General features: G+C 38.5%; 1 protein-coding gene across 1 annotated transcript in view; it reads left to right on the top strand.

Moving 5' to 3' along the window:
* The window catches only part of TEAD1 (TEA domain transcription factor 1), an 82,759-nt gene extending 73,973 nt beyond the window's left edge, over positions 1-8,786 (top strand). Inside the window, exons 8-10 of the mRNA XM_083355890.1 lie at positions 678-818; positions 4,333-4,485; positions 6,499-8,786. Of these exons, the coding sequence (XP_083212016.1) occupies positions 678-818; positions 4,333-4,485; positions 6,499-6,612 (408 nt within the window). The 3' untranslated portion in view covers positions 6,613-8,786. The remainder of the gene's footprint in view (positions 1-677; positions 819-4,332; positions 4,486-6,498) is intronic.
* Positions 8,787-25,865: the final 17,079 nt, after the last annotated feature.

Genomic DNA, 25,865 nt, shown 5'->3' with positions numbered 1-25,865 from the left:
AAGAATACTGGGCAATCTTCCTTACTCTTCAATGACATATGACATCTACAGTAGCTTTATTTTAATGCCTATGAATTTTTATCAGTAACCACTCCGAGCTGTTTTTACAAGTTGCTGTAATTAAATTAATTATAAGAAATTGGATTCCCAGTGATCTAAACTGTACCTGTGTCACCTGCGTTTGAGAAGTTATCATTAATTGTGATGGATTATAAATACAGTGTATGATATGATTCATTATTAGCATACGGAATTATTGAATGTTCTCTTTAAAATCTTATTTCCAAGCAAAATAAGGGGCTAACCGTATATATTTCTAGCTCTTTTAATTGCAAAGGATGGCTTATTTATTTATATGTATTCAGTTCAAGTTGGGGGGGGGGAAATGATATTTTTCCCATTGAATAGTTATATCCTCTTAATTCTTTAAATTAGAAACTGGATAGTTAAAATAGTCAAAACCTTTTATGGCCAGGCAATTTTGAATCCAAACCTTAAATGAAATAACCCTGCCTTTCAAAATTGCAGTGGAAAGTCACTTGGCAACAAACAAACCTGCAGTGAGAATCCAGGTGATATATTACTTTGAATATAACGGGACTGTTTGTGGTTCCAGAGTAGCCTGCATAAAGGGAGAATGCTAATTGCTTCTTATATAAATGCTGTTTTTCTTACAGGCGGATTTAAATTGCAACATCCAAGATGATACAGGAGCATTCTATGGTGTAACTAGTCAATATGAAAGTTCGGAAAACATGACAATCACCTGTTCCACCAAAGTCTGCTCATTTGGGAAGCAAGTGGTGGAAAAAGTAGAGGTAGGGATTATTGTTGCCATCTCATACTTCTCTGTGTTGTTGTTTTTAAACAAATGCCTTTTTTCCCCAAATTGTACATCTGAACCAGTGCATCTACAGTTGTGCTAATATAAAATTGTTGTGCTGGCCAAGAAATTAAAAGACGCTTGCTCATCGGGGAGGAAAGCCATGGCAAATCTAGACAGCACACTAAAAAGCAGAGACATCACCCTGTCAACAAAAGTGCGTATAGTCAAGGCTATGGTCTTCCCAGTTGCAATGTATGGCAGTGAAAGCTGGACCATAAGAAAGGCTGAGCGCCAAAGAATTGAGGCCTTTGAACTATGGTGCTGGAGAAGACTCCTGCGAGTCCCTTGGACTGCAAGGTGATCAAACCGGTCAGTCCTAGAGGAGATAAACCCTGACTGCTCAGGCCAGATCCTGAAGTTGAAACTCAAATACTTTGGCCACCTAATGAGAAGGAAGGACTCACTGGAGAAGAGCCTAATGCTGGGAAAGATTGAGGGCAAGAGAAGAAGGGGACGACAGAGAATGAGGTGGCTGGATGGAGTCACTGAAGCAGTAGGCATGAGCTTAAATGGACTCCAGAAGATGGTAGAGGACAGGAAGGCCTGGAGGAACGTTGTCCATAAGGTCGCGATGGGTCAGACACGACTTTGCAGCTAACAACAAATATTTTCTCCAGGTTCTTAGGTATGCTTTTGGGGGAAAAAACTGACTAGGGAAGTGGAATATGCTCCCTGCTATTCAACTTGGACTAATTTGCTAGAATTTTCTTTAGTGAGTACCCTTTAAAATGCTTAAAGCAGTCTGTCTATTTGACAACAGTAGTATTTTATACTGCAGCTTGATCATTATGAAATCTCTTTGTGTCTTGGACATGTAAGCATGCATCCCTGTAACAGCCTTTTTCACTATTTTTGGAGAAGTCTAAAATTCTGTTTTAGCCTACATATTTCCTCTGCTGAATCTTGTTATAGGGCTTAGCAATGACACCTAAACTTATATACTGCCCATAGTGCAGAGGTCTTCAAACTTTGCCCTTTTATGACTTGTGGACTTCAACTTCCTCTGTTCCTGGAGGAAACTGATTATCTGGACCCGTACCAATCGGGTTTCAGGCCCGGGTACAGGATGGAGACGGCATTGGTCGCGCTGGTGAATGATCTCTGGCGGGCTCGGGACAGGGGTTGCTCCTCTGTCCTAGTTCTATTAGATCTCTCAACGGCTTTTGATACCATCAATCATGGTATCCTATTGTGGCGTCTCAGGGGGTTGGGAGGCACTGTTTTGCAGTGGTTATCCTTCTATCTCCTGGGCCGCTCGCAATCGGTGTTGACGGGAGGGCAGAGGTCCACCCCGAGGCCTCTCATTTGTGGAGTTCCTCAGGGGTCGGTTCTCTCTCCCCTCCTGTTCAACATCTATATGAAGCCACTGGGCGAGATCATTCGTGGTTTCGGGGTGGGGTATCATCAGTACGCTGATGATACCCAACTTTTTTTCTCCACCCCGAACCAACCCAGTGATGCCCTCACCGTGATGTCCCATTGCCTGGAGACGGTCCGGGTCTGGATGGGAAGAAACAGGCTTCATCTCAATCTTGCCAAGACTGAGTGGCTATGCATACCGGCATCTCGGACTAACCAGCCTATTCCATCTTTCATGATGGGGGGGTGAGGTGTTGCCCCCCGTCAATAGGGCACGCAACTTGGGCATCCTCCTGGATTCGCAGCTCAGTTTTGAAGACCATATAGGAGCCGTGACCAGGGGGGCCTTTGCCCAGGTTCGCCTGGTGCACCAGTTGCGGCCCTACCTGGACCAAGATGCCCTACGCACAGTCACTCATGTGCTCGTGACCTCCCGATTGGACTACTGCAACACTCTCTACATGGGGCTGCCCTTGAGGACCATCCGGAGGCTTCAGCTGGCGCAGAATGCAGCCGCGCGGGTTGTGATGGGGGTTTCCCGATACTCCCACATAACACCTCTGCTCTGCGAGCTGCATTGGCTTCTGGTTGCCCTCCGGGTGAGATTCAAGGTGCTGGTGATGACCTATAAAGCCCTAAATGGCTTGGGTCCGGGATATTTGAGGGAGCACCTGCTGCCAGCATCAAGTTCCCTTCGTCCTGTGCGCTCCCACAGGGAGGGTCTTCTCAGGGTACCGCCGGTAAAAGATTGCTAGCGGACAATACCCAGGGGGAGGGGCTTCTCTGTGGGTGCGCCGGCCCTTTGGAACCAGCTGCCTGTAGAGCTTAGGACTGCCCCTGACCTCCGTTCATTCCGCCGGGACCTGAAGACCTGGCTCTTTGAGCTTTCTGGCCTGGACTGAGGGTATTAATTGGGGTTTTAATTGGTTTTTAATTAGGATTTTTATATTCAAGGTTTAATATAATCATTTTAATTGTTTTAAATTTTGTAATTGTGGTATTGTTTCTTTTAAAAAACCTTGTGAACCGCCCTGAGTCCTACGGGAGAAGGGCGGTATATAAGTCTAATAAACTAAACTAAACTAAACTCCCAGAATTCCTCAGCCAGTGTGCCTGACCTCGAAAGGATGGAAGATTAAGTCAACCTTGAGCTCCATCAGGACTGACCGCTGGGTCTGTGGGCAGAGTTTGCTTACAATACCACATTCTAACTGTTGTGCCAACAGGGCTCTGGATATACTTGTTTTTAGCTCAAGAATTAAGAACTCTTACCTAAATTCCTGGTATTATGGATGATCTGTTTTATAGATTTGAGGATTCGCCACATACCGAACAGGGAATATTTCAAAATCTTCCTTAATGTTCTCAACTGATAAAATATGGATAATGATATAGGTATCTACACCAAAGGCCTTCTGTTAAATACACTTTTCCATTGCACTGTATATGGAGCTTCATTTGGCAAGCAAACACACTATAACAGTGAGGCTTGTTGCTAAAAATGCATCTGTGGCTTGTAAAACTTAAAACTATTAAATTAAATTGGGATTGGCTTCTCAGTATATCTAGTGGGCATTAGAGTGTTGTGCTATTCTTATTTTGGCTTACTGCAATTATCCAAGATTAAGAGGATGGGTTAAACAATGTAGTATTTTCCAATATTTTTTATGACAAAGTAACATTTCAGCTCCATTGTGATGTTTAATTCATTAGAATTATATAATTAAGTAAGAGCCACAGTTGACAATATATGAATAACTTCATTTTATGCAAGTGGAGTTTCCCTTGCTCTCCTGATTTCTTATATTTTCTCCTGACACACACCCCTAGTCTCCAGATTTCTTCAGAGTGTCTTCCCAATCTATTTTAGACAATTGAACATTTGTATTGGGTTGCAGAGGGAGAGGAAGTGAATTCCATGGGTGGGTGCAGTCTAAATAAATACTCTTGACTTCTCATGCTATTGCAGTATTTAATTTATTATATCTAAACACTGGTTTAATTTAATGGGAAAATCAAATGATTTCTAAATAATTATTTGAAATACCTAGTTCAATTTTCAACTTTCTTTTTGTTTTTCTTCTTAGACTGAATATGCACGGTTCGAGAATGGCCGGTTTGTGTTTAGAATAAACCGCTCCCCAATGTGTGAATATATGATCAACTTCATCCACAAGCTCAAGCATTTACCAGAGAAATATATGATGAACAGTGTGTTGGAAAACTTTACAATTTTGTTGGTAATAATTTTCTTCCCTTTGCTCACTGTTCTCTGGAGTATGTTGGGAGGAGATAGATGTTTCCTACGATTTGTTTTAATGAGTTAGAAATGCCATGTCCTTCAGTTGAAATGTATGTCATTTCAAAAGAGGGTTCTGATTTTAATCTTGCCTAACAGGACAATATTTGAAACTTTTTTAAATAAAAATTTGTAGGAGGCAAAAACTGAATTCCATACAACACTAACCTAGGATTTTTAAACATGTTTTTTTTGAACAAGCCATTGTGCCTTCTCCAAATATGAAATCAAGGCACAACTGAATGGTTGCACAGTGCACTAAATGAAACAAAAAGCAAATTACAGCTTAATATTACATGTGAATTTAGGCCAATTTGTGCCTTTATGGTAGAAATTTGGTTGTGTTTATACTTGGAGCAACCTGTACTTCTTTCTCTTAGCCCTCATCTGTGAAGGCTAATGGGAACGAGATACCGACATTCACATAACCCTGTTATACACTTTCAGATCTAATGTGACTACTAATTATGTTAGCAATGGAGTTTACATGTTTTCCTTGGACTGGGTACCCAATGTGTTTATCTCATAGTATTCTGAGTGATGAAGTGGGATTCGGGGAAGAAGCTGGCACCTCTTTAGTACAAAGTGCAAGGAAGGTAATGTTTCCTTACGGCATTTGGCAGTTTACTCATTTCAAGCAATGTTCAGTGTTAGCTATCTATTTTCAATAGGCTGTATTTCAGAAGCTCCTGAAATTCTTGAGAACTTAGGAAGATTGGATACCAGGACATCTGATATAATTCAGATCCGTCTATGTAACTTACTATACCTTTGCTTTTCCTCTCTTCTCCAATACTTCTAAACCTACCCCCTTTCTGAGCACTTTAGAAATGTAGAGAAGCTCAAATAGCTCAAGCCGTCGGTTGAGCCTGCAGTAGAAGAGTTTCAGAGTAGCTGTGCGTATATTCTGTTGGGGCTTTAAAGCAAGATAGATAGAATGGAACTGATCCATAACAGTTCCAAAATCCTAAGTTTTAGTAGGTTTTCTTCTATTCAGAATGAGGTTGGAAATTCAGATTTCCAAATGTTAGGATGAAACAGGTCATTAAAAAGTTAGGCGGTTCTACAATTGCATTATTATATTCTCTCTTCTTTTAAGGGGCACGATAGCGTGACACTTAGAGACGCTGAGCTTTTCAGCTGGAAAGCTGACACCTTGGGTTTGAGCCCGGAGTGCCACATGATGGGAGGAGCTCCCCTTATTTTCTGCAGCTCCTACAAACCTAGCAGTTTAAAAGCATGCAAAAATGAGTACATAAACAGGTAGCATTTTGGTGGGAAGGTAACAGTGTTCCATGTGCCTCAGGATATAGTCAAGCTCGTCACATGACCACAGAAGTGTCCTTGGTCAACAGTGGCTTTCTTGACTAAGAAACGGAGATGAGTACTGCCTCCTAGAGTCAGTCACAACTGGAACAGGAAACTTTTATCTATATTCTCTTTTCAAAAAGTAGAAAATATCTGTGAACTATTTTTTTAATCTTTATGAAAGCTTCCATGCTATTAGCCCTCATGGTATTCCCAAAGATATCCCAAAACATCTGGAGCAAATTTTGGAGGAAGGTTGCAGAAGGAGAAGGAATTAGTTATGTTCACGGATGCTTCAGGTTTTTTTTTAACTAATTAAGGGACAAGGTTTAACAATTAGTATTTTCCTTAAGAAAATTCCAAAAATTTTCCTTCAGAATTTGACTTTGAACCAATTCCACTTTGTCTTGTTCTCATGTGCAAACTGTGTCAGAAAAGTAGAATTGAAAAAAAATCTAACTTATAAACTGCTTGTTTAACAGACTGGGTGAGTTTAGAAATATGTATTTGTTGATATACAAAATGAAAAAGGTGCCTGCTTTTGAAATTATATCCTTTACTTTTGTGTCTCTGTGACAATATACAGGTTTCTAACATGTCATCTTTTTTTTCTTTCTTTTCTTTTTTATGTAAAAAACCCAAACAGGTTGTAACAAACAGGGACACTCAAGAAACGCTCCTTTGCATGGCTTGTGTATTTGAAGTTTCAAACAGCGAACATGGTGCACAGCATCACATCTACAGGCTTGTAAAGGACTGAACAGTTATTTATATACACCTTTTCAATATGACTTCTTATGAAAACACAGACTGTCAACCTCAACACTAAGTGGCAGTTTTCTTTGGCTGAGCTGTCCCCAACATTTTTCTAAACCTCATTGGGAGTGTGTTGATAAATATTGTAGCTGTGAAATTCTGGTACAGTTGTACAAATTCTTTCTTAAAACAAAGTGTTCTTTAAATTTATAAAGCCACCCTTTTGGAGGGAGACTATATTTAAGAATTTGTGGAAGTTTTAATTTGTTGTGTTAGAAAAATGTAAGACAGAGCAATTGCCATGGAAAAGCTTAACAGCAGTAATAAGAATTTATGAGGTGTTTTGTCTAAATTAATAAAATCATGTTTATAAGGTGCAAGAATGAAATGAATTTTGACTAAGCATAAATTAGCACACAAATTCTTTTTTTTTAAAAAAAAGTATCTTCATAACTGATTACTGTGGAAAATGCAAACGAATGTAAATCACTAAATTATTTTATACTGCAACTCAATTTCTGTTTGAAGCCAAATGACAAACTTAGCCTTAAGAAATGCCTGATGGGAATGGACAGGTCCTTAAAGTAGGCAAAATATATTTTTTTCTTTCCCTCTATATTAAAACTAATATTCTAATTCACTGAAACTTTCAAGCAGGTATTGCAAAGCGAGAAGATTTCCTTTCTTTTACTAATTTTATCTAGTGCATTAAAAATATAAAATATTTGTACTAATAAGGTCATTTGATTATTTAATTAAAAGATGGCTCGTTTTGCAATAACTAGACAAATACTGAAAGATTAGACTTACAGTGTATGTAATCCTGTGTGCGTGATTATATATTATATGAAATGGTTTTGTTTTGTTTTTCTTAACAACTCAAGAAATTGCAACACCCAAATTACCAATTATATGGGAGGGGGATTTGAAAGTGCTATTTTTTTAATTACATTGTCAGATAAAAGCCACAACAATTATTGTAACTGGAAAAAAAACAATAGAAGGTCTAAAACAAAAGGTTCATCTGTTTTAATGTCTTTAAAATCCTAGAAATATCTGACATTGACAAAAGACTGATTGGTTTTCTTAAGCTAGTCTTGCTCAGTGTGATCCACCAGGCTACATATGTAAAATATCAGCTATTCGTGGAAGCCACATTAAGGGCTTAATATATTTCAGAACTGTTTTACACTGACTCACATCACTGTTTCACTTAGCTCAGGTTTGTCAGGAGGAATTGAAAGTTATTCTCTAGGATTGTACACTGGCTGGAGAATTCTGGGAGTTGAAGTGCACATATTGCCAACATTGAGAAACACTGCTCTAGGATATCAAGCTTTTTTAAAAGGATAGATATATAGATAGATAGATAGATAGATAGATAGATAGATAGATAGATAGATAGATAGATAGATAGATAGATAGATAGATAAAAATAAGAGTCAAGACTGGACCTTCTATATATAATGCCAGCACATGGCTATATTCTTTCACCTTCTCTGGAAATTTGGAATCAATCTGAGGGCTGTCAAGCACTTGGCTGCCCAGAATGCATATTTGGGGAGCTACAGGTAGCTTGGTAGACTCTGTCTTAATGAGATTGTGTCTTAAAATTGCCATGATGAATACAGCTTTCCCCAGCCTTATGTCTCTTCAGATGGGTTGGACTATAATTCTCTGAATATCCAACCAGCACTGATGGTTGAGTTTGTGACCAACTTTTCTTTTGTAGACTTCTCAAAGTATCTGGCTCTATGCTTCGTCTTGTTGATCATTATCCATGTTTTTCTTTTCCTGTCCACAATTCTCTTTGTCAGGAAAAGGAACACAGAGCTCATGCCAAAGGTTTGTACAGATTATTTGCATAGAGCTTTCTACACACAACCTACCCGTAATCTCATCATTTTGCTCCCGTACTACAATTTCCTTTCATCTGAGCTTCCCCCACATTTAGATATACACTATTTCATATTGCTTAGGCACACAATTTGATTCTACCTATGTGGGGTTTGTTTTTCCTTCAGTAACATATTATGTATAAAGTCTAGGTCTTCAGACATGAGCAAGGCTGAAATGTTGCTTAATCAACATTATATTAAGACATGCAATTTAGGAAGGATACATGCTCACAAGATGGTTAGATACATGCTTTAAGCAACTACTCTGATTCTAAGCCATCCCATTATGTGCCATAATTCAACCTGGTGGTTCGAAGTGCTGGCACATGAAAATATTAACTACAAATAACAAGTCAGTCTGTCTTTGTTTCTTCACTTGTGGAATCTGATTTACTTGAGAAGTTCCTAGAAGCGTGGCAATAGATAAATGTTAGAATGCAATTTCCATCCTCACATACTTGCATTCCAACATCTGAGACAAGGGACATAAGTTGTCATTTTTCCATTATGATGTCAATTTGCACTTTTTGTCACTATACCCCCCCCCCAGCCCTTTTTTGTGGGTGTTCTTGCACCTGGCAGTTCTGCTTCATAGTTCTGATTCTAAATATAGGTTTCTTTAATTTGGGTTTGGGGACTTTTTCAGGCATTTAGAAAGAAAGGTTAGCCTCCAGCTATCCAAAGCTGAAACTTGAGAAAAGTTCTGGAAAGAAATATGGACACTTTCCTCCTTTATACTGATTTTACATTCATGATAGAACAATAATTGCTCCTCTTAGAGTCACAATTCCCTACAGTTTTGAAATTTTGGAGTCACTCTTAGGGTAAATACTATTTATAACATTTTAGGCACTGTGTTAATAAAGCTTTCACAATTAAAAACATGTGCATTGAAGTCTGTGAGGATATATCAAGGTACAGTTCATCTGGAAGTTTGCATTTTACTTCATTTTTAAAGGAAGATTATGGTGCTTTAACATCTGGGAAGCTACATAACGCTGTGGCCTTCTGCCCATGATTACATTCATCTGTCTAGTGGATTGTTGCAGCACAGGGTTCCTCAAACATTTCTAACATTTGCGTTCACAAAGGTAGGAGGTTAGGCCAGCAGTAGAATGGAAGGCCAAGAAGAGCATTGGAAGGCTTGGTAAACTGAGCATCTTGGTAAACTGAGCAATAGATGTTAAGGCAGATGAACCTCTTGGGCTGCAATCCTGTACATGCTTAACTGGAGTAAATCCTGTTGAAATAAACAGGACTTACTTCCAGGTGGATATGCACAGGATTGTGCTGTCAGTCATTTTGTCTGAGAGCACTAGAACCAAACATTGATGGTTGAGTGTCTTCACCTGTTTTGTAACACTAGCAAAGTATCTAATAGAAGCACTGCATTTTACCTAGCAGGAGGAGCCCTTTCTTTGAAGCACTTGGTGTTAAAACAGGTCTAAAATTCTCTTTTTAACAGTCAAATATTATAAGGCTTTTGGTTTTTGATGGACAGATTTATTTTAGGGGGAAGAAAAAGTTTTAAAACATTAGGATCACTTTTCACATGTGAAACAGATCAGTTTGCCGCCTGCAACATAACGTATGTAATGACTATACAGTCTGAAGCATCCTGATGTTTCTTGATGTTCGCTTTTTTGTAAAAATGTATGGGGAACTGTTTGCCTTGTCAGTCACTTATTTGTGGATGTAAACGATTCATCCCCTGAGCATGTTTCTTCCTCAAGCCTTAAGTCTGTCAAAGGTTTTGTGTGGAATGTGTGGTCCCCAGCAGCTGCCTGGCAACTGTGAGCTCTTTTGTAAGCTGGAAGCATCTCTCTTGTTACTGTTATTTGTAGTAGGAACTTCTTAATTCCAAGCTGCCAAAGCATTACAGTATGCAGTGCCTTAGTGCTATAGTAGGAGTACCTTCTAGCCTATCATGCCAATCATATGTAGTCCATTAATTTGGTTTGTTTATGTATAAAAAGAATAATCTCCTCGAGGAAACCCTTTTGGTCAAAAGAAACCTTCCTAGATAAGTCAGTCCCCATTGCTACATAGTTGGAATCTTTATACCAAAATGAAACAAAACAGCTCTAGAATTTTCTGCAGAAACTGAATTGTATAAATAATGCTGCCTTTTCCAATTCTCATGACCAAATACTTAGTTTGTGACTCTGCACTCTTGCATGCAAGTGCCTTTGGTTTTGAAGTTCCAGCTTAGAAAAGTGCTGCCATAATAATGACAAATAGTAGAGACCAAAAATATTTAGAGATCACCATAATGCCTTTGGTTTATTGGACACAGTCAAAACTAACAGGCCTCCGTTCTCAAAAGAGTATCTTTTTATACTAGCATGCTTTTTTCAAATCACAGGAGTGCATAATTCTGGAAACTTAATTTCCCTCTTGTTTCTGAGGCTTTGATAACTAGCATTAAAAAGAAAAAAAATCAGTATTTCACCTTTGCCATGTCTTTCTCCATCCAATTTGACATTTCTCCATAATTAGCAGAAAATTAAGCAAAGGACAAATGTGATTTTATTAATGTACTAACTCGTTCTGTGAAGATGCCTGTCCTCTCCATCTTAAATTTGCACTTATTTTGTTTACAAACTTGAGCAATCAGATGTCTAAAATTGAAAAGCATGGATCAAAATGTTTCTGTCATTTAACCCATGCTTTTTGGCACCATTTCTTTTAGAAATGAGTAAGAAATATTGTTGGAAAATCCTTTAGACTGGTATCATTCAGTCTGATACTGTCACACTACTAGACAGGCAGCTTCTTTAAATAAAGGGTGCCATTTAACACATTTTGTGAATTTGAAGAATAACACTTATTTCAAGAGGCATTGACAACATTGATATTGATGTACTCATTCAAGAAGGCATGTGTGCATATGTGTGTTCATGCAGACGCGCACACATGAGAAAACTGATAGCAGTAAAACCAAAAGTTGGCAGAGGGAATTGTAACTATTCTGGTTTTAATAGATTTTTTTTAAAAAAATTAAAATTACTGTGCAGCACAAAGTGGTAACATTTGTGATTGTTCCCCCTCTCTCTTTCATTTGCATTCATATTAATTTTTTTTGTTCTTCAAAGATTTAAATCTCCCTCACTCTCTTCTTGCATCTAATCCACTAAGGATTGTTTGGCCTCAAAAGTAAACTATGTATATTTACAACTATTAAATATATCTGCTGAGACAGATATACGTAAGGAAGTGGGTGGAGTATATTTTATTGCAAAGGAATCATTTTTATTTATTGTCTTATGTATAAAATTGAGAAGAAAAAAAGAAATGGTACAAGTTGTTGCAGTTGAAACATAGCTTTTACAAATGTAATTTTATATTTACTTGAATTCTAGAATGGCTTATTTAGGTACTGTACCACTATGTTGTGTAATTTGCAAGTTTGATATCTATTTTCTCACTTACTACTACAGTCCATTCAGTTTGGCAACTGCCTTGAACTCAATCTTCCTGTTTTTATCACCTTCAAGTAACAGAGACAATTAAATGGAACAAAGGCAACCAAGAATATGAAGGTGATTTATAGAATTTCAAAAGCTGCAAAGTGGTATATTTTACAGCCTTGGCTCAACTCTTAGGGTATGCTTCATTTTTTTCTAGTTTAGACATCATGCCAAACCAGGAAGGAAATTTAATGATGTTCTGGACATGGTTCACACAAAAACTGATTTAAGTTTTTATTCGCTTAATCGTGATTGTCAGATAAGCCATATTTGGCTTGATTTATGTTACATGTTAAAGCGTAACACAGTTTATAAAACATGTTGGCTTGGATCCCACATTGAACTAAGTAAAAATGAATCATATTGTAGTGTATGAACCAGTTTTTAAGTAATACCAAATTTTATGAAATCTAATCACAATTTTCCAAGTACACAGTGGAGTCCTATATGAATCGATGTTTTATTCATTCTACACATGATAAAACATCTGCATTGATGGCCTTTTAGTAAAAATGTCCCTTATTCAGCCTGCAGAAGCTGTGCATCACAGAGTATGCTGTCAAATCTCTGAACAATTATATATAATAATCAAACACTCAGAATCATGATTTGCCTACTATATTTTATATCTCAAACCATTAATTAAGTTACCTAGAGTTGGCAGTACAGCATAGATGAGTATGAAGCAGTCATTATTAAACATCAGAATTAAACATGTTAAAATAAAAATAGGTGAAATCTCAGAATCCCACGAATCTCACAAGCTGTTAGTTGGGAAGGCCAAAACAATACAAACAATTGCTTGAAGCAAGACACAAGATTGATGGACATTTCATGTAATTTCATAAATTTTCCCTCCCGAAAGATTTTGTATTTCCAGAAGACTGCCTGAAAAAGTTGCTGTTCAATAATTTGGATTCTAGATTACAGGAAATGAAAACCATGGTTTGGCATGTTTTCTAAACCAAACTTGTCTTTTGACAGTGTAGGAAAATCAGTTACAAATCAATCGACTTTAACCCCACACAAACAATCAACATATATGTGGTTCCGCTACAGGAGCGGTCAACCTATGGGTTACAGCACCTCGTTTGCAATCTCTCATGGCTGGGCCTGAAATGCTGATCCAGTTCTTGAGGTAGTGGGCTGAAGGGTGAAGCCTTGTACCCATTTCACCCACTAAAAGTCCCTCCACCAAATGGGCTCATTCTTCCCATTTGGTGGAGGGAGTTTAAGGGCAGAAGAGGCGGTATGGGCTTCTGCCTAATACTGAAAAGCAAGGTTGAAAGGTGGGGCTTCACCCGCTCTGCCCCTACTTTCTACAGCCCCTGAGCATGATGCAGATACCAAGGACATCCACACAGGCTAAAAACTGGCCCATCCTTTTTCTGTAGGACAGATATATGTGGCACGTGTTGCCTTCTGCTGAAGCTGGGAAACTTCCCTGGATATGCTAATCCAGGGAAGAACACTCCACCTTCTACAGTACGTAGGGATCTAATTGCTTGCAATGCTCATACTCCAACTGTGTAAATAGGGACTGGAGTACCTGAGGAAGCACTGAAGCATCACTGCCTGCCCCTCTCCAAGTGGGATGTCCATAACAACACAAATTGGTTCCCATTTTTGTCTCCAGTTGATTGTTATTAATATTATCATTACTACATGGTGACTACATGGTAATCTTGTTTGGTTTTATTTCTCCCGCCATTCCCGTGAATAGAAAGACTGAAAAATTGAAAGTACAGTTTAAATTTGAATTTGTTGCTCTCCAGTTGAGTAGTTTACTATGGCTGTGAGTTTCCCCAAAAGTTGTTCTGCTGTATCGAAATGTTCTCGCTTCACAAAGGACATACGTCCCATTTACCTCCTCACACGGTGGTTTTCTTTCTGTTTCTCATCTTGTTTTCTTTCTTTTACACGGGCCTCTCAATCAAGGCTCATGACTGCAAAAGAAAAGCCTACAATATGTGCCTGAAAAAGACAAAATAATTTTATAACAGTTTTTAAAACCTGAATAGCCTTTAATTTTTTAATATCAGTACATTTTATGTAAAAAAAAGGTTTTCTTTCTGTTTCCTTTTTTGTTTTTATTTGACACATGCATTTGTTCACATTTGTAAATGACTTAATGGAATTCTCACTTTATTTGTGTAATGTGTATAAACTGGGTTTGTGACTTAAGCATATTCATATATGGTCAGTGGTTATTTTAATATTGTACTGCTGCTGGTTGCTTTGGGAATAGGGGTGTCAATCTGCCTTGGATGACAAAGTACCTCTTGCTTAGGCATTGAGGGAAAGCTCTATTTTAAAAGAAAAATGAACCTCGGCAAATTGTGTCTTAACATATTTTGAAGTTTTCAAAACAACTTTCTATCAAACCTTTGGCAGTACAGTATTCTTGTATTTGTTGTCTGTGTGTAGGTACTGGTACCTTCTTTGTTTTTAAAAACGTTTTAAGTGTTGGCTTTAAAGTGAATTTATCTTTAGTATGATAGTAATATGAAAATTATAGGGTTTGTGTGCAGAGAATTTTTTTATAAAAGTGCTTTGTAAAAAAAAATGTATTCTAGCTTTTGCGGTACATATGTGTGATACCTTTCATATCCATGACAGTTAAGTGCAATTATTTCATCACTCTAAAAATGCTATTTTTGTGTCGGTTACTGCAGGTGTTCATGTCTTTGCAAAGTGACACATTTTGATGCCTTCTTGATAAAGTGGTAGATTTTTTTGTAGCTTTCTAGAAAATTTGTATTCCTACAGTATTGATTGGAAATAAAGGAAATAAAATCATTGTCAATTTTGTTTTAATTTGCTTCAGTATTGACAGTTAGGCTTTGAGGGAGGGAATCTTTACACATCAGGTGTCACTGATGGGCATGCAGACAGAGTTTGGCTGGTCGGTTCTCAGATCTTACCTGATACTTTTATCTTCTCAAAAGGTGAATGTTAAATACATTCACAAAGGTGAATGTTAAACACATCATAATAAAGGATCTTCCTATTATACATTAAAGCAGGGGTCTTCAAACTTGGCCCTTTTATGACTTGTGGATTTCAACTCCCAGAATTCTTCAGCCAGGCACGCTGGCTGAGGAATTCTGGAAGTTGAAGTCCACAAGTCATAAAAGGGCCAAGTTTGAAGACCCCTGCATTAAACCCTTATGAACAACATCTTTTAAGAGCCACATTTTGGTAAAGAAGTTTAGAAGATCATTAATCCTATTAACATACTTTCTTTGATGGCAGTAAAGAGCAAGGCATACCAATTGTGTCTTACCTACATCATATCTGTTGAGCATCTCTGATGTGTGGTATTGTTGTTATCATCTTGTTGCTTGTATTGGCTTATACACAGCACAAAATTCCTCCAGGATAGAGATGAAAGAGTTGTGTAGAAGAGAACAGAGATGAAAATCAGACAGTGTTTCATAGAACTTGCAGAAGTTATAAGAAGACCATTAACAAAACATGAGCTTCATCTTGGAAAACAAAATAAGGGTGGAAAAGAATCTTAACAGTAGTCCCACCTTGTCTTTCTTTCATATAAGAGGGAGGAAAGGGGAAGGGGAAACACTGTCTGGTTTTCAATATGTTGTTATTATAAAGTTGGCTTCTAGTATTTTTTGTTGAGTTGTTTCCCAACCTGGGCTACCTTGAAGAACTGAAAAGAACTGGCTTATCTGAAGGATATCATTGAAACCAGTGTGCATACAGACTTCTCTAAGCAAAGGATCACATGGAGATATTTTCCATAGAGGTACGACAGCTCAACATACACAATGTCAAGAATAGAGCTAGATAGTTGGTTTTGTTCTTGTTCACATCTTTGGAAATGGTTGGGAACAATGAACAGGGTCGCCACAAGGGAAATTTATTTCTGAGAAAACATTTTGGGGATTAAAATGAAAGAGTTCCTAAAACTGAGCCAATTCTTAGTGAACATATTGACACATTGCCCATTTTTCTTGCAAGTATGGAGGTGTTTCACCATGCTGCCTTCTGGGAATTTTATTTAGGGTTGGACTACTTGAATACTTTAAGATGATTTCATCTTCAGTTCAATCTTTACTTTATGGCCACCCACTTTCAGCAATAGACTCTCTCTCTCTCTCTTTTTTTTAGATTCAGGTCTACTTTGCTGTTCCACAAATAACTGATGGGATCTTTTCAGCTGAAGTGACTTTCATCTGGGGAAGGTGGGATTCCGTCATCTATTCTATGACAACTCTTCCTAAGCCACCAAGTCTCCAGAGCAGATTTAAAAATGCTTTCAGGGGAAAAGCTTGCTTTGTCTCTCTTATCACTAGCAACATCCTGTGATCAGAGTTCTGTGCAGGATTTCGGAGTTCAGTCTGGCACGGAAGGATCAGGACCATAAAGTTCAACATTCTAAACTACCAGAATACAGTGTCTGGGTCTCAACCCACACATGCTGCAAATAAGTCTGTAAACTAGAGATGATGATGATGGTGATGATATGTTATATGATATAAAGTTCAGGAAATAACCAAAGAAGGTAAAATAATTGCATTAAGCATAACATGTGAATTCTTTTGAATAAAAATGTCACATTTTACAATAGCCTCTACTGGCCCCTGACAGATGGAAAAAGAATCGAGACAAGGCCATGCTAGAAAAGCTGAACACATCAGGGTATACAGGGTATGTTCACACAACACATTAAACAAGTCTGTATAGTTAATTTGACTGTATGTACCATCCCCAAACTCTGTCCTGAACAGAAGTTTCTCCATGGCTTACAGCTGTTTTCTGGCTATATCCATCATGCAATCATAATGGAGCAGTTTCCATTTTGGTTTAGTATTTTAGTATTTAGTATTTATTATATTTGTATACCGCCCTTCTCCCGAAGGACTCAAGGCGGTGAACAGGGCACATATAAAAATACAGAATACAAAAATTAAAAAAGAATTAAATAGGAGCCCGAGCTAAAACAATAGATGGTAATAAAAAATCCACAATAAAAACCCCAACACATCCCCCATCAGGCCAGGCGGGCTTGTTCAAATAGATAGGTCTTCAGACCGCGTCGGAAGGAGTGAAGGTCAGGTGCCATCCGGAGCTCAACTGACAGCTGATTCCATAAAGCTGGGGCGCCCACAGAGAAGGCCCTCCCCCTGGGGGCCACCAGCCGGCATTCTCTGACCGGTGGCACCCTGAGGAGGCCCTCTCTGTGGGAACACACAGGGCGGAGGGAAGTTGACGCCGGCAGGATTTGACCAGCATTAGAAGCCCAGTGTTTGCAAATTCTGGTGAACAACACCTGTTCCGCACTCATATGCATGCTTAACCATAGGGGAGCTATGCCAGACATGAGTAACAATGCATTACATATATGTGATTTAAAGTAACACATGAATAGAGCTGGTGAAATATCTCAGTAAAAATGGGCAGGCAGACTTAAAGCTTGAACTATACAGAAAAGAAACTGGAGATACCTAAAGTCTATAGTATGCTAAAATAATTTCAAAAGTAATTCTTCCAGAACAAAAACCCCTCAAAAGCTGGGGAAGCATCTAAATATGTGACTTTTCCCTAACTCCTGCTCAGCTCACTCTTCAAGCTGCGATAAGATGATAAAGCATCTCTTGGAGGTGTAAACAAGAGCCTATTAAAGAGATGAGGTTATCATGGACAGGGAGCATCAAAGGCTGTTTTTGTTTTGTTTTGTTTAAAAAACACTATTAAGGAAAGACACATTCCATAGATGCAGAGACCTTTAAAAAAATCTCTCTGCTTTGTAATATGAATCGATTTTCATTCAAATGTAAACTATACTGAAGAAATGAATTTAGACTATTGGGGCATCCCCAGGCAATATCTATAGTATTTGTGTCTAAGTAACATACCTATAGGGACGCGGTGGCTCAGTGGGTTAGGACGGTGAGCTTGTCGATCAGAAGGTCGGCAGTTTGGTGGGTCGAATCCCGAGTGCCGCGTAGCAGAGTGAGCGCCTGTTACTCGTCCCAGCTTCTGCCAACCTAGCAGTTCGAAAGCACGTAAAAATGCAAGTAGAAGAATAGGAACACTACGGTGGAAAGGTAACAGCGTTCCGTGCGCCTTTGGCGTCTAGTCATGCTGGCCACATGACCACAGAGATGTCCTCGGACAAACGCTGGCTCTTCGGCTTTGAAACAAAGATGAGCACTGGCCCCTAGAGTTGGAAACGACTAGCACGCATGTGCGGGGGAACCTATACCTTTACCTTTTAACATACCTATAAGAGTCAGCTTGGTGTAGTGGTTAAGGCATAAGGCTAGAAGCTGGGAGAGCGTGCATTCTAGTCCTGCCTTAGGCATAAAGACAGCTGAGTGATCTTGGGCCAGTCACTCTCTCAACCCTAGGAAGGAGGCAATGGGAAACCACTTCTGAAAAACCTCACCAAGAAAACTGCAGGGTCTTGACAGTCTCCAAGAATCAGACATGACTGAACAGAAGAATAAAAAAAATGAGATTGCACTGAAAAATATTTTGGCATAACAATATTGCTGTATTGCATCTCAGTTTCATCCTATTTTCATGTAGGAAAGGGCCATTATAAAAAATGTAATACTAACAATAATCAAAATCCTTTCATATTGCTCTCTGCTGTTTTCCTTTTAATTTCTAGAATCCTTTCTGCTGTTCTCCTTAGAATTTCTCTCCTATGCCAACTTCATATTTGTTCCTGCACAGGAGCCATCCAAGAGCCAAGCCAGACCAACATTTTGCTTCTCACAGAAGCCAACCAGATGTTTCAAATGTTCAGAAGTGGGAGGGGGAGATAACCCCCTCTTTCTGCCATTGTTTTCATGAATAAAGTATGCATCATTAAACTTCTGAGCTTTTTTTCCTCCCCGTAGCTTTTTTATTTGATTTTGTTTTGAGATTACTATTATATTTATTGCATAGCTTGTTAACAATTGGATGAGCCCATTCTTTCTCTTGAAATGTTGCATAGAGTTTCAACAAATACGCTTCACTAGAATAACTTACATTCCATGAGAAGCAATTGTGTTTCAAAGTAGTAAAGAACACTGGAAAATTTCAGAAATGCTGGCCTTGTCATATCTAACTATATAGTTCAAAGAAGATGATCTGGCTTTGTTCCAAAGTATTTCTGTATTTTTGTATTTCATTCGTATATTGACAGGATGATAAGAATTGGGAGAACCATGTTTTTAGAGGAATGTTGGAGAAATAATTACACTGACCTATGTGTGTATTGCATGTTTGTTTTGCTTTTCTGTTCAATGTTGTTGTTTTGTATTTGCTTTGTTTTCTTCTCCAGATCACTTTGGTTCATTCTGCCAAGAGATGCCAAGGGGAGACATCACAATGGACAGATCCAAGGCTTTCCTACCCAAGCTTTAAATACTATGTTTATTGTTTTCTTGGAGCACCTGATATTTGTCTTTTCTGTCATTCCTCTTAATTTTCCAGATAACTGTGAATACTCAAAGGAGAATGTCAGATTCTAGAAAGTCTCAACTCCATGTGGTCATTCTGCATGGAAAGCAGCAAATGTGAAGACCCACAGCAATCTAGAAGTTCTATGAAGGGCATTCAGTTATTTAAAAGCTTATGTCTCCTCCCTTGCTACCCCTCTTTAATCTGCTGAAACACCTTTAGGATTTCCTAATTGCCTATGATCAAATAATCATGTAACCAGTCAGGTATTTGAACCCTGGAATTAGTGGCTTAACCATTGCAAAATTTTTGCAGCAGGCATAGTGGAACAAAAGACCAATTAAGTTCTTTTTATGCAGGAGTACACAATGAGAGGCCCTAGGGCTATGTAACTTTCTGAAAACTTTGGACAGTGCCTCTGAAACAAACAAGCAAATAAAACCATCAGTATATCTGTGCAAGAAATGTGACATTGGGTCAACTTTGGATCATGTTCATAATGGAAAGACATTTGTTAGAATTGTCCAGTTGAGGGTCTTGACATGGCTGAACCATGAATACCTAAAGAATGCTGGTGCCTTTGAAGAACCTAGGCCACAGATGAGTAACTGTTAAATTTAGTTACCAAAGCAGAAGAATCATGTACAGAATGTGTATTGATTCATAATATCACACACCAAGATACTGCTGAAGAAAATGGCTGAGAAGGCAGCGGCGTAGCATAGATACCGCAAATGTGTCTTCCTTGTGTGACAGCAGCAAAGCCTGCCCTAAATCCACACAGCCTTTTCTGACTTGCCAGCATGTGCTTAATGTAAACTTTGTGTTAGCAAGGGGGAAATAATGCTTTCGTGGCAAAAAGAGCTTTTCATGACAAAATTCAGTTTATTTTACAGCAGGTGTCTCTCTTTCAGAAAGAGCTTTCCTTGAGCATGTGAGTGAACTATATGGGAAACTGGGGGAGAACAGAAGGCAGGATACTGAGGGAAATGATGTTTTACAGGTACCAGATAAGAAATAATAGTAGTTAATGTCTGCAAAAGGCCATTTGCTATGATTCTGGCTTCAAACAAACATGCAGAAAAGTACCTTCTGTACTATAAATACAGGGGCCATATTTTCTTGATACAAATAAAGGATAAACCTGAAAAGAGGGCTCATCTGAAATAGGTTCATCGGGATTAAAAAAATTGTCAGGTTTCCTTTACAAAGGAAAATTCAAGAGCAAAACCAAGAAAAGCTTTTAATAAACCATTTTCTAATAAAAATATCAAAAATCAAACAGTACAGTCACTGGACAGAGAGGTGGGTGGAGTGTATATGATATATATATATATATATATATATATATACAGTATATATATATATACAGTATATATATATATATATATATATATATATATATATATATATATATATATATATATATATGAATGAATGATATTTTTAAAAAGACAATTCAATTTCTGTATTTTCACAGGAACATGAAATCCTATGCACGTAGTACCATTCGTATAGTAAACGTTAAGTCAAAAGTGAATTTTTGAGAAAAAAAATTAAAAGAGGGTTCTGAAATAAAAAACTCTTTTGTAATAAAGGACGTATAGTTACTGTAGCTATACATGTACCTATTTGTAGGGTAATATTAGGTTCATTTTTAATTTGGTATGTTGCAAAAGCCCTGTATTGTGTGGTGGTGTTCGTTTTTTTTAATCTTTGCTCTTCAAAGAGCTTTAAGGATTTAGGGACAGAGTCGTAATTTTACTGCCTTTCTTTTTCATGTCTCGTTTTAAAATGCCACTTGTCTCTCTCCAGAAAGTCATGCAAATAAATGATAAAGGAATCCTCCGTGTGGAAAACAGACTTCCTTTACATAGATCTCTTATTTTCATAAACGTAGATCGTGATGAAAACTAAAGCTGGAAGCAACTTAACTATATATATTTGATTAAGCATTTCCTTTTAACCTTTTTACACTCCATGACAATGCAGGACAGAGCAGGAGCAATCTTTTTTTAACTTTTACTATTTTTTGTGACAATTGTATGTGGCTGTGAGGAGATCTTAGGGCATTTTGGTTTCATTTTTGTTAAAAAAATGTGCTATTTAAAAATATTTATAAAAATGCCTTTGCAAATATCTAATCAGATATCCATATGGGAAGTTTTGGAAACAAAAAGACACACACAAGGTTAAACAATATTAAAGAAAAGCAACTTCTCTGTGCTTGAAATGAGATCCTTTTTTTCTCTGACATTAGAAAGTACAATCAAAGTAGTTTCCAACAACAAAGTGCCCCCTTAGAAATCCTCCCCACCACATCAAATGAATGCCACTGCTACAACTGATGTCCATGAATGAAGTAAACTCTTGATTCATGAGCTGACTGATAATTAACTGAACTATAACATGAATCCAGGAATATTCCCCTAATGTCAGATGCTTACTTCAGCAGAATTTCACTCCTTATTATTGAGTACGTTATTCCCAGTTTATGGTAAGAGATATCCCAATTTACTGGAATCAAAGAGTGTGATGATTGCAAAAGTGAACAACACCAAATCTGAGGTGTCATCCTGTCAGGCACAAAGGCAGGATGGAATTACACGTAGCTGAAGACTTGGAAAGCGTAACATACTCACTTGAAGGAACTGGTCAAAACAACTCTGTTTCACCCTGCAATTTGTTTTCATACAACAGGCCAGTGTTGGCAGGAAGTGTATTTTCAACCCAGGCCTGGGAGACAGCTGCTCTCGGAAGAGCCACACTTCGAATGCCTGACACGGATAACAATGAAGAGCCTCCTTTTTTCACAGCTGAATTCCACTTTTCAAGAGCAACAGATTGCAAAGCATCCAGCACGGGACTCTTATGTGGCAAAATGTGCAGGGCTGCACCAAGCTGGGCTACATGTGGCAATATGGCCAAACAGACTGTGTAGCATTAGCACTGCTGACAAAGGGGCATTCATTATAAGGAACAACAGGGTCAGGGAAGAGTTTGACGGAACGTCATTGGCCAGGCTCGGCTTAGCATATGTAGATTAGAGTGACATATGGCAGCTAGCGACTCTCCTGTCACCGATATGAAAGCTTTTGTTTTGATAGAGTGCTTCACGGCCATCCAGTATATTTTTATTTTCCTGTTTCATAGCTGACCAAACCGAAAAAGTGCAAAGTTCACAATCTATGCTTCGGTTTGGATTACAGGAAATAAGTCTTTTTTTTTCTTCCCTCTGGCAATCTGTTCATCACTGCTGAAATTCTGCTCACTGTACCAACCTAATGGATAAGTAAACTGAGCTTCAAACATGTTGAAGCCAGCATCTTCGATGCCTCTTGAAAATCACAGATTTGATTTTTTTTATTTTCCCCTCAGAACTTATTAGACAGATGTTTGCAATGATTATGAAAGGCAGATTTTGTACAAAAAGGTGACAATAATGGTATCCCAAATGTCTCTTATTTGCCCTAGATAGATGATTAACAGATTAGTTACTCTGAGAATGTGGTATGTTAAAATGCATAAAATGTGAACTGTATTCATTTTTAAAAGAACAATATTTTTCATATGGGCAGTGATGAATTTCTAAGAAATCTTTTTAGAAGTATTGCTCATTGTAGTAATCGTCAATAGAAAAACATACTCACAAATTCTTGCTTTACATCTTACTAACCATTTCCAGAATGTTTCCATTTAAATATTTGCTAGATCCCTGTGTGTGAACAAAAGCCAGTAAAGTTCTCTTTAGTTACAAGTTGAGATCATAAACATAAACCTCGTAGTGCACCTGACAATATATTCCTTTTTTCCTGAAAGACCATCTGTAAGCAAGAAAGGATAATTTTTTTACTTCAGCCTTCTTGTGAACATTCACAAAAGTGCCTATTGTTAAAGACAAGTTATACTGTAATTCATAAAGCAAAACGTATTGTACTGTATCTTTTTCCCCCTTTTGATCAAAGCAAGAGACAAAACAGAAGTGGCTCTGATCAAGAATATAACTTTGTACTCTTGACTGAATATGATTTCAAAATAAACTTGATGATATACAGGACATTGCACAGCCCTGTTTGTCTCCTCCCCCCCCCTCTACTATGGAGGGTTTAACAGTTTCGGAGTGCCATCACATGAACTGTGAAAAGAAGCTGGCATGCATTAATAGTTAAAATTCCTAAGCTAGGGATTTGGATATCCCTGCTAAAGATAGTGCTTGCTTAACAGCGGTAATCCAGGGCAGAATTTCTGTCCCTAAGTGAAGTGTGATGTCACATGACTGCATTGTTTAGGAATGGCAATGCCGTATTCCCCATTGCTGCCATTACACAAAGATTGTGGTTTGTTAATCCAGTCCCAGAGTGGTTTTCAAGCTGCCTAGCCGGCACGTAAGGAGCTGCTGCTGCTGGGAGGGAGTGCAAGTAACTTGCAGGATCAACTTGTGATCTTCCCTCCCAGCTTCCCTATTGACTTTGCTTGTGGAAGAGAACAGGGAAGGTTGCAAGTGGAGATCAGATGACCATGGAATGTTGGAAACGTAAGTGCAAACCAGTTGCCAAGCGCCCAGATCATAATCATGTGAGCACCAGGTGCTGGGATGGCCAGAACTTTGAGGACTGGTCATAAATACCAGCCATTAAGCACAATGGTAACTTTGGTCACTGAACTCCATCTTACTATGAACTCCATCTTACTATGAACTCCATCTTACTATGATTCTCCTTAAATTGAGCCACCCTTGCCAGGCCTCCCATTTCTTCTATCATTTACAAAGGGAAGTTCAAACAGGGACATTGTAATTAGCACTGCTTCTAATGCTTGGAAACAATTTACAGATGTCACTGCTGTGCGCCCTTCAGAAATGGTTAGGGGGGAAAAATGCTTTGGACTTAGCACAGTTCTGTGCGTTTTTAGCAATGGGCCAAACTGATCTGGGATGTGTATAATCCCTGTAGACTTGTGTTGGCAGAGTTGCACTATAAACTTTGTGCCTTTTTTAAAAAGACATTATGCCGGGGGTGGGGGGAACAGGTTGAGAGGCAGGAAATAGCAGGGGGCCCTTTTAGAATCTTGCACATAAGGTCAACATCAGTTAAGGAGAATACTTGTTGTCAACAATAGCTTTGGTTATCTAAGGTTGAGCACAAACACCATCATGGTCTCCCTAGGAGACTCAGGATGCATCTAACTGGCTGTAATTCCAGAGACCCTGTTCATGCAAACTGATGAGGTTGTAAAACTTCCCAGAGTGCATCTTTTCATTACGGTTATGAGTGATTAAAACAGGGCAGGCCAATAGGCCAAATGAGACATCTGTTGCAAACAGCTGGTTTTAGTGTCCTTAAAAGGCAGCAAATAATTATTAGCTATTTACACAAGTGAGTAGTCTGAGATGCAAAAGACCATGATTAATATCATTGCTAGTTGAAAAACATTATCGATTGCATTAGAATTGCATCTGTATAATGAAGTGCCGGCTCACTGTGATTCAGCATACAGTAATTGTCTCCATATGTATTATTTAAGCTGTTGGGATATAGAGCATCAACCCTCAGCAATGAGCCGCTAGTGTCTTGAATGAATGACTTGCCGTGGAAATGGAGCCATCTAGTGGCTGTCAAGGTTACCTGACTTCAATTACTTCTAATTTCAAGTTTCCCAGGTCTTCAAAAGGGTGCAAAACTACAGTACTCCTGTAAACTGTAGCATTGTTATTGTTGTTAGCTGTGAAGTCGTGTCCGACCCATCGCGACCCTATGGACAATGTTCCTCCAGGCCTTCCTGTCCTCTACCATCTTCTGGAGTCCATTCAAGCTCACGTCTACTGCTTCATTCTCTGTCGTCCCCTTCTTCTCTTGCCCTCAATCTTTCCCAGCATTAGGCTCTTCTCCAGTGAGTCCTTCCTTCACATTAGGTGGCCAAAGTATTTGAGTTTCAACTTCAGGATCTGGCCTTCTAAAGAGCAGTCAGGGTTGATCTCCTCTAAAACTGACCGGTTTGATCGCTTTGCAGTCCAAGGGACTCGCAGGAGTCTTCTCCAGCACCAGAGTTGAAAGGCCTCAATTTTTTGGCACTCGGCCTTTCTTATGGTCCAACTTTCACTGCCATACATTGCAACTGGGAAGACCATAGCCTTGACTATACGCACCTTTGTTGACAGGGTGATGTCTCTGCTTTTTAGAAACTGGAGCATGGAACTCTCTGAAATCAGGAACTGGAGCTGGATCTACCTGAAACAAGGAGCGTGTTCCCAAGTGAGCTGTTTGAATTAATTCTCAAGAACCTATTCAACTAAAAAAAAGCTTACAATAAAGGGAAAGTTGGCATTAGAAGACAATGTGCCTCAACATGCTATTAGCAAATTCCAGGGAAATCATTTGTTCAATCTTTGGCTGCGTCAAATTTCTGCCAGAACTCAAAAGATGAAGAGAGGTTTGTGAAAAATAAACATACAACTGCTCCAGATTTTTAAA

Source organism: Vipera ursinii, assembly GCF_947247035.1.
Source record: "Vipera ursinii genome assembly, chromosome: 1".
NCBI classification, from domain to species: domain Eukaryota; kingdom Metazoa; phylum Chordata; class Lepidosauria; order Squamata; family Viperidae; genus Vipera; species Vipera ursinii.
The sequence above is the reverse complement of the archived record's forward strand: the minus strand, read 5'-3'. Positions and strand labels throughout refer to the sequence as shown.